Source organism: Orycteropus afer, unplaced genomic scaffold (assembly GCF_000298275.1).
Source record: "Orycteropus afer afer isolate SDZICR_OR568_19922 unplaced genomic scaffold, OryAfe1.0 scaffold00107, whole genome shotgun sequence".
In the NCBI taxonomy this organism is placed as follows: domain Eukaryota; kingdom Metazoa; phylum Chordata; class Mammalia; order Tubulidentata; family Orycteropodidae; genus Orycteropus; species Orycteropus afer.
In genome coordinates, this window is record NW_006921694.1 from 4,153,444 (window position 1) to 4,163,684 (window position 10,241).

A 10,241-nucleotide genomic window follows, 5' to 3' on the forward strand; every position below is an offset into this window, starting at 1 on the left:
TACTTCCGTAGTGATACTGCCTCGGAAACCCAAGGAGGGGTCGCTATGAGTCGGGGCCGACTCGACGGCACATAACAACAACAACAACAAGTATTTTGTTGAGGGTTTTTGCATCTATAGTCATAGGAATATTGGTCTACAGTTTTCTTTCTTGAGATGTGTCTGGTTTTGGTATCAAGGCAATACTGGCCTCATAGAATGGGTTAGGAAGTATTCACTTATATTCCATTTCTCGAAGAGTTCGTGAAGAATTTGTATTAATTTTTCTTTAGATGCTTGATATAATTCACCAGTTAACCCTTCTGGGCCTGGATTTTCCTTTGTGGAAATTTTTTAAATTACTAATTCAATCTCTTTACTTGATATAGGTCTAGTGCAAAGGACTTTGGATTTTATTAGAATTCACATTACTGAAGATTTCCAAATAGCTCATTGGTATTTTATAAATGGGTATGTACTCATTGCAGTGCTCTTGTATTTATTTGATTTGGAACCCCCAGACCCAGAGAACTTCCACACATATTTCCTATTGCCTACTGCTCTTCAGAAAAATCCTTGATGGTGAGGGCTCTCAACAAAGCACTCCAAGATTGACATATAAACAGATATAAGCCTATCTTTGCTAGTAGCAGACATGAACTTCCTAGAGAAGGATATCATGCTTGGTAAAGTAGAGTGTCAGTGAAGAAGAGGAAGGCCCTCAATGAGACGGAGTGACACAGCAGCTGCAATGATGGCCTGAAGCATAGCAACAGTAGCTAGGATGGTGCAGGACCAGGCAGTGTTTTGTTCTGTTGTACATAGGGTCAGTATGAATCAGAGCTGACTTGGCAGCACCTAACAAAAACACCTAATAACAACAACAACAAATGTTAGTCATTATTCTTATTATTCAAAAGAGATTATCACCCAACAGGAAGAAGCACTAAATTCCTGTGGAGTGGATTCTCTCAGCCAAATATGATGTAAGTCTGGACCCACATCAGCGTAGAGTCTGTTAGGGAAGTACAGCTATGAGTTCAGGGGATAATTGCATAGCAAAATAGCATGGCACTTCTTAATCTGATTTAAAAAACACTTTAGTAATACAGTCTTTCTATATACACATTTATCATACCAGGTGTGTGGTGCAGTGAATTACTTAACATGGCTCTTCTAGCCATGGTCTTTGTGACCCTCACCAGATGAGTGGGTGGGGTTATGCCATATGAGGTGTTTGAAGCCCACCCAGAGGCCTGAACAGCTTACTAATAACGTAAATAAAGTACATGGCACCCTTACGGGGGTAGGAACATGCAAGTAAGGTGTATGGAATCCTAATTTGGGAATTGGTAGTTATGCCACCCTGCAAGACTTAAAATGAGCCTTCCCAGAGACAGAAAGGGGGATCACACTATCATCAAGAAAGAGCTGGGGGTGGAGGGGGAATTGTTAGGTAGGTAAAATTAAAGAAAGAAGGAAGAGCCAGGAGTGGAGTGTGTCCTTGGACCCTAGATTCCTGTGCAGAGATGGCAGAGAGATGGTGAGAGATGGTAGAAGCTGACCAAACAGAACCAAGAGACCTGTGTGAGATGGAGTGGTGGGCTGCCTGGCCCATGGAGCAAGAAAGCTGCGTGCTTTCATGCAGGAGTCTTGCTGGTGGAGTGGGGTGCCTCTCTGCACACCTATTCAGCAGAGCTAAAAGAGCTTTGTAACACCGGCATGAGCAATGCAGAGGCCAAGGCCAGAGGGAACTGTGCCTGTGGCATAACTGAGAAGGTCTCCTGATCAAAAAAATTATCCTGAGTGTTCCTGAACCTGAATTGTAACCTGTTACTTCCCTAATAAACCCTAAAATCATGAGTATTGTGTGTGAGTTCTGTGCAGCCATTGCAATGAATTATTGAACCCAGCAGAGAAGTAGTGAGAGTCATGGGAGGATGATTCAGGTCAGAATTGGTTAAAAAAAGAAAGAAAAGAAAAAAACAGCTGGAGGGTGGCAGTATGTCTGGTCTCCACCTCACAGAAATCAGTCTTGAGCTGTTGATGTTTAATCTTTCTCCCCTCATGAAGTTACATGGCGTCAGATGCTGCTGCCCCACATCCTTCTCATACTAGGTCATCTTTCTGTCAGTAGCTCTCAAACACGTTTATAGAAACCCTTAGAACTGGGGGCACAGTAATAAAAAGTATTGAAAATATTTCCTCAGTTGCTATAGGTGAAGAACAAGTAAGACTTTGTATTCTTTTTATATTTCATTTAGTATACATGATAACTCACTTTCTAACCAGACACCATTGAGTAGATTCTGACTCCTGATGATGCCATGTGTGTCAGAATAGAACTGTGCTCCATAGGAATTTCAATGGCTGATTTTTTGGAAGATCACCAGGGCTTTCTTCTGCAGTGCCTATGGGTGGACTTGAAACCACCAACCTGTCAGTTAGCAGTGAATGCAGTAACTGTTTGCCCCCTTCAGAGACTAGCCAACCTTCTAATTCACCCAAATTCATTATTCATCTGATTTTGCTATCTGAAGTGTGTGTGTAATGTTTTTCTAATTTTAATTAACTTTTTAAAATAACATTTTGTAATTTTAATTCAAGTCAACAACTGGTGAAAATACCCTTAAGATAAATACCTTGTTCATGTTGAGTAAAGGGAACATCTCTCGAATTTTCTCTGGTTCAATAATATACTGTTCGATTGCATGCCAACCAGTCCGAGTCATTTGATATTTAAATTCGTCTACTCTCACAGGAGTTGTAGCAATTCGGATACTACCTGGCTGATGGAATCCCACCACCTGTGATAATAATTTCAATAAAAGCACATAAATAAATCAGTACAGGGCATTTAAACGTGGTTTGTTCTTCTCTGGCACAATGAAAATGCAGGTGTACAAGAAAAGAGATTTACTATGTAGAGAAAGAGCTTTCTATATGAAATGGATGCACCTTATAAAAAGATATTCATTTTGTAACTATTAACTAAATACCTCTTCAGTCACAGGCACTATGCTAAGTCTCAGGAATGTAGGAGTGAACATGGGAGGAAGAGACCCTACCTGCATGCTGCTTACAGTGTAAAGGTGAAGACAGACAATAAAACCAGAATTATAGAGGATGAGCATGAATGTGTAAACTGAAACAAAATTATGTGACAAAGAGGAAGACAAAGGATTTGAGGAAGGAATAAAAAAAATTTAAATGGTGCTAAAAATTCGGGAGGAGCTCTGGTAGCATAGTGGCTAAAGCACTTGACTGCTAACCAGAAGGCTGGCGGTTCAAACCCACCAGCCACTCTTCGGAAGGAAGGTTGGGCAATCCTACTTCCGTAGTGATACTGCCTCAGAAACCCAAGGCGGGGTCGCTATGAGTCGGGGCAGACTTGAAGGCACATAACAACAACAACAACAATGATGAAATTAAGTGTGAACTAATTAAGCATTCTTTTGACAGTTATGGAGGTCCTTCAGTTTGCCAAGCACTCATTTGTAGTAACTGAGCCAGGCCCTGGGTTACAGAGATTACAGGTTCAGCCATTGCCCTCAAGTTGTTTACAGCCTGTAAGGAGGATCAACCAATACAGAAGCAATTACAATAAAGAGAAGGATTATAAAATGAATGTGCACAAGATGGTCTTAGAACCAGGAGATGCACCACCCAGTTCTGAAGATCAAGAAAGGCTTCTCAAAGGGGTAACTCCCAAGAGATGGTAGAAGGAGAATGCTGAAGGTGGAAACCCAAGGGGATGTTGTCTTAGGCAGAGGAAGCAGCATAAAAGAGACAGAAAACAAAACAAACAAAAACAAAATGTGAGAGAGCCCAGCAGATTTCAGAGCTATAAATCCTTGAGAATGGCTGAATGGTAATGAGCACATTGAAGAGTTGCAAGAGAAAATGTTGGAAAGGCAGGCAGGGGTCAGCTGATAATGGTCAAGCTAATCCTTTGGCCTTTATCCTATAGACTGTGAGGAGCTATTTGATGGTTTTAGGCAAGGAGAATAGCATGAAAAATTTAAACAGGCTTCAGCCTTAGCCTATGGATAGTCTCTGCCACTTTATTTTGAGAGCAGCAGTGAATATGAGAAGGGATAAAAATAAACACGAGGGGCTTGAAGTGAAGCACTTCTCAAAGCTGTGTGACAATCTGGCATGCACCATTGTCAGATCCCTTACAATCTCACTGCTGAAAGGCTCTGTTTCTTAGAGTCCAGATAGAGTAACGGGCTAAAGATTTTTTTTCTTATGCTGCTTTTTATTTTTCTTCATTTAAAAAATAAATCGGTCAAAATTATAAGTTACACAGATAATACACTTCAAGAAATTAAATTGATTTAAAGCAAACTCTAAAGGTTCTCACATCAAACTCTCATCAGATCTGTACACTATTGATGTTACTACACGTAGCTACATAAGATAAGTCAAAATCTTTTAGAAATCTTACATATTTCTGAGAGATTGGTCCATTAGGCAATTTCAAGTTAAACTCATTTACCTGTCCAGTTTCTTTTTCCAGCTTTTCATAAAGTTTGATGCTATCATAATGTATTTTCTTCAAGTTTATTCCCGGATGGAAGTAAGTTGTTAAACCTGCCTTGAAAATGAAGGGAAATTAAATACAGAAAAAAAAAAATTAACATTCTCAAATGTTTGATAGTTTATCTGTTAAGCAGTAATTTATTATTGGCAAGAAACTGAGATACCCTGGCCAGTCTTTTGGAATGAGAACACACTGGCACCAGTTTAAACACACTAGTGCATAAGACTCATGAGAGAACTATATGAACCAATTTGATTCCATGTATGTTAAGATTCCATATATGTTAAGTGAGAGCTAGGCAATGACACACTAAGTCCCTAAAAGTTACGAGGGAAAGGATTGTTTGGAAAATTCAGAAATGAGATACTTAGGTGGAAGATTTATGAATATAGGTCCTATGGTGTCCACGTACAAAGTGGACTCAAACCAACAAATCATGTGTATGTGTATGTTCCCTTAAGAATACGGACCCATGGACTAGCAAAGGGCTTTCCTTGACCTACTCCCCACCATTCCCTTGAAGGGAGCAGCCCTCCTGTTCCCCTTCCTGAGATTTTAAAATTCAAGAGTTACAAATTTCCTGGGAATTAGACATTGCTGAATTGGTGAGCAGACTTCTGTTGAAGTTTAATCTGTTGATGAGCACATAGTTGACACTCCTTAAGTATTTGTTGGATAATTACTGATTAATTACTGTCAGGAAAATTCTAAATATTACCTATGCTAACAGCCCTTTGATCACCTCTGACAGATACAATGTGGTATTCAGATAAAGAATTCTAAGCAATTTTATGAAGCAGGTTCTCTCAATTAAGTATCTGGGGTCTCATGTCCAGCTAATTTATTCTGAAAGCCCATCAGAACAAAATCTATCCAAAACAGTATCTGTTAAGGAGTATTTCTAAGGTTCTTCTAGGGTGTTGTTGTTGTTGTTGTTATGTGCCGTCGAGTCAGCCCCGACTCATAGCGACCCCTCCTTGGGTTTCCGAGGCAGTATCACTACGGCGGTAGGATTGCCCAACCTTCCTTCCGAGGAGCGGCTGGTGGGTTTGAACTGCCAGCCTTCTGGTTAGCAGTCAAGTGCTTTAGCCACTATGCTACCAGAGCTCCTTCTTCTAAGGTAGTGGTAGGCATTTGGTTCTCTTGAATGCAAAACACCCCATCAAAGTTCATCCATGCATTCTCTGGACCAGATCAGCACCATGGGGTTTCTACTGAGCACCTGTGCAAACATTTGGACAGATGCACAGCTATTTTTTGAGAAAAATTTCTGGCCCAGTTTATAGGTCCTCCTGTAGTACAGCTCCATGCAGAAGTAGAGATGAGGTGTCATTAAGATGGAACCAGCAGTCAAACATGGTCAAACATCCCCTTCTCCTTTTACGTGCTTGGATCGAACATGAATATGAACTTTTCTGGTTCAATACAGAGAATGTCTGGCCTGTGGGTATTTGATAGTGACCCCAATTTTGTCTTCCATATCCATATCTCCTGTTGGTTGAACAAACTGATATTCATGAGCACTGGCCTAGGGTTCTGTTCAACATACACGTCTCAAGAGCCTCCAACTTTTTACCTGTGTTAAACCAGACCACCAGAAAACTATATTATATATCTACACTACATCAATTCTCTTCTTCTCCACCCAAGAATTATCATTTAATGTTCTTTCATCCAAATGAGTTACATGGATTCATTTTTGTAAAACTGTTACTCATGACATTTAGTGCAATATACTTTGTTTAGGGAAAAACTCTTAGGAATATTTAATCAAGGAAACGTTGGTCTCTACTGAAATGCATGCCCGTTTCTACTGAACATTTCATACTAGCTTCTTTTCCTTGTTGCTAGGACAGCCAGATGTAAGTTGTTGGCTCAATTTTCTCAGTCAGGCATAAAAAACATTTATTTCTTTGTACTTTCCCTTTTTGTCATCTGATGTTTGTCTTTTAATCTGTGCTTTAAATTGGGGTTAACTACAGTCATGCTTTATTTTAAGTTCTTTAAATGTAACATCTTGCATGGTATTTATTGCTAATTTATATGCTACCCTCATGACACTAGACATAAGAAGGATACAATGTGTTTCTCTTCTTCAACAAAAACATATTAAATGAGAAGTTTGAAGAAGAAAACATTGTTCTCATCCTTCAGAATTTTACAGTCTGATTGAGGTCATGAAATATTCATTCATGAAACAACTAAATCAAAAACATATGATTCTTTGCCAGACCATATGGTGAAATGCATAAGACCTATGGGAACTAAGAAATGGGGAAGATTTCTTAGAAGCTTCATAAAAGTGCTCTATAGGAAAGGGATTATCTTTGACTTGAAGAAAGAAAATTATTACAGTTGGTAGAGAAGATAAAAGACGGAAGATGAAACAGAGGCATCCATAATAATTAAGAAGTACAACCCTTGGAATAAAATAAGACTTTATGATTTCTTGTTGATATAAATAAATGAAAAAGCAAATAAATGTAAGAGAAGGCAAAGTTCTTCCTTATAATACTTTGACCATTAATAAATATGAAAGGAATGATTTAGAAAGTCATCAATGGATACTGAAACTAGTGCTCTCAGTATTGCTTAAATAATCCTTCCCACTCCTTCAGGAGTCTTTATTCCCCACTCAAAATGTCCATGAAGTGACCTCAAATCATCCTCTATCCTAGTGGCTCCAAGTCTTTTATCCATGAACTCACTTCTAATAAAAATATTTTGAGCGTATCTTCCAAAATATGTGTATTTCCTTATTTATACGTTATATATAAATACGTATTACTGTATCAATGGAGATCATAAAACATACAAAAATAATGTGAAGTGAATGAAATATTTAAAATAATTATTTTAGTTACTATGTAGAAAAGGTTTTGAATGTTAATATTATTAATAATATTTTAGCAACAGCTATGCAATTGATAGGAGCCCTGGTGGCATACTGCCTAAGGCATTTCACTGCTAACCAGAGGCTAGCAGTTCAAACCCACCAGCCACTCCTCAGAAGGAAGGTTAGGCAATCTACTTCCGTAATGATACTGCCTCAGAAACGAAAGATGGGTCACTATGAGTCTCATCCGACTTGATGGCAGTGTTTGTTTGTTTGTTTGTTTGTTTTTGTATGTAATTGATATCTTCATTGTTATTATTTTTTAATATTGGATTAACATAGCAACTTGAGGACCTAATTCTAGGTTTATTTTATTGGGACTGGTTTTAATGACTGTCTTAGTTGAAAAAGATACCTCTCAATGATACATAAATCCCAATGGGAGCTGTGCACTATTGACTGAGCTTTCTACATCATGATGCCTCTTCCTCAATCCCAATTAACTCCTATACAAAAGTTTCCACTCAAATTTAACTATGACGTTTCAACTTCTCTTGTCCATTAGTTAGTTGTCCATCAGTTTCACAAAGTAATTGTGAAATATTGTGTTCTTGTCTTTCAAATAAATGGGTTTGGGAGTTTGAGAATGAGAATAAAGTGCTCAGAGAGGAAACCACAGCTTACAAAGTGAGTATTCCAAATGGGATCACAATCCATAAATCCTAAGATGTTGTAATATTTTAACAAGACTACTTTCTCAGCACATGACATTACTAATAAAATAGAGCATCTAATGGTGGGATGGAGGGAAATTTCATTTGGGAAATTTTAAAATGGGCTAGAAAACCTTGTTTTGCAATATGAGAGTTTTTATAGGTGGCATATCATTTTGGACAGAAAAAGATCTCATAATGATCCAATCATTTCCAAATATCCCTTCGTAAAATGTTCTCTTCCCAACAGGACTATTTACAAAAAGCAGTTATTTCTTGCTCATTTTTTAAGTACTACCTTTCATTCTGAAGGAACAGACTGCATATACATGCATCTGCTATACAGAAACACTGGCAGACTTCCACACCACTAAAAAGGTGAGCAAAATTGGGGCTCTTCGTAAAGGTCTTTTTGTAAAAGAAAAATTTATCTTGAAGTTTCACAACTCTTTTAATTATTTGCTAAGAGATGAAGAACAAACCTCTGTGTAGGACAAGACTCTCAAGGTCACCCCCCTCTCCACCCTCATTGTGGAGTGTTGCAAATTTATATTATTTAAGCTCTGTCTTTATAAAATGAACCACAATGATGACATCCCATAACAAGCACTCTGCTGTATGCCAAGAATATTCTGAAGACAAAAAAAAAAAAAAAATGAGGGTGCTTCTTCTGTGATGTATCAACTAAGGAGGCTTAGTCAGCCATTGGAGCCATGCATGATATGTGGCCCTCACCTAATAGAAGCGCTATTTATAAATATTAGTAAAGCTTAATTTCTTTCTTACATTTTTAGATTTTTCTTTAAAAAAAAGTTCTACTGTTGTCTTCTTATACCCTGAATGGATCATCTTCCACTTTTAATCTCCAGCCCTCCAAAATGCCCTTTGTGGCATCAAACCCAGGGGCAGCCCTCTCATGAGGACCTCATGCTCTAAAGTTGCTTGTTTCTCTCTCCCATTTCCCTCAATCCCACCATAAAATACTCTGTTTTATTAGTAATGTCATGTGCTGAGAAAGTAGTCTTGTTAAAATACTACAACACCTTAGGATTTATGGATTGTAATTCTAGTTTTTTTTTAACACCTTTTATTGAAATATAATTTATGTACAGTAAAATACACAAAACTAAAGTGACATGGCTCAATGCTTTTTTTTTTTTTTTTTTTTTTTGCAGTGTTCCCTTCCCTTCCCTCCTGCCCCTGGCAACGAACAAAGAAAATTTCCCTCCATATATAAACCTTTCCTAGACCCTCCACAACAACGAACTAATACTATATTTGTCCTTTTGGGATTGACTTATTTCACTCAGCATAATGTCCTCCAAGTTCATCCATATTATGCAGTGTTTTGCAGATTCTACATTATTCTTTAGTGCTGCATAGCATTCCATTATGTGTATGTGCCATAGTTTGGTCATCCACTCTTCCACTGATGGGCATGTAGGTTGTTTCCATCTTTTTGCTATTGTAATAGTGTTGCGACGAACATAAGTGTGCATGTATCTGTTCCTATCCTGGCTCTCACTTCTCTAGGATATATACCTAGTAATGGGATTTCAGGGTCAAATTGTATCTACAATTCCAGCTTTCTAAGGAATCGCCATATTGCTTTCCACAATGGCTGTATCACTTCACAGTTCCATCAGCAGTGTATGAGAGTCCCAGTCTCTCCACATTCTTGCCAGCATTTGTTATTTTCTGTCTCGTTGAACCTTGCCATCAGTGCTGGGGTGAGATGGTATTTCATTGTTGTTTTGATTTGCATCTTTCTGATGGCCAACGACTGAGCATCTCTTCATGCATTAGCTGACCACCTGAATATCCTCATTGGTGAAGTGTCTATCTATGTCTTCTGCTTATTTTTCAATTGGATTGATAATTCCTTTGGTGTTGAGGCATTGGAATTTTCTATAAATCTTAGAGATAAGTCCCTTGCCAGATAATTATTGGCAAATGTGAATTTGTTGCTGTCATTTTTGTTATGTGCTTTTTTGTGGTGTCAATTTCTTTATTCCATATAATTTTCTATGCTGAGCTCATTTTGTTCATGAATTATGTTATCACTTTCTTCATTGCTATTGTTTTAGTATTTGCTAAATATTTGTTCTGGTCCTCTTTTTTATTTTGATGTGAAGGTTTATCATTTTTCTTTGAGGTTACCCTGTGA

The 10,241-nt window shown here is 38.0% G+C and overlaps 1 protein-coding gene across 1 annotated transcript in view; it reads right to left on the reverse strand.

The window, feature by feature from the left end:
- Window positions 1-10,241, reverse strand: part of DMGDH (dimethylglycine dehydrogenase) — a 110,526-nt gene that overhangs the window by 86,650 nt on the left and 13,635 nt on the right. Inside the window, exons 3-4 of the mRNA XM_007943478.1 lie at window positions 4,481-4,579; window positions 2,622-2,786 (exon numbers count right to left, since the gene is read on the reverse strand). Coding sequence (XP_007941669.1) covers window positions 2,622-2,786; window positions 4,481-4,579 — 264 coding nt within the window. The remainder of the gene's footprint in view (window positions 1-2,621; window positions 2,787-4,480; window positions 4,580-10,241) is intronic.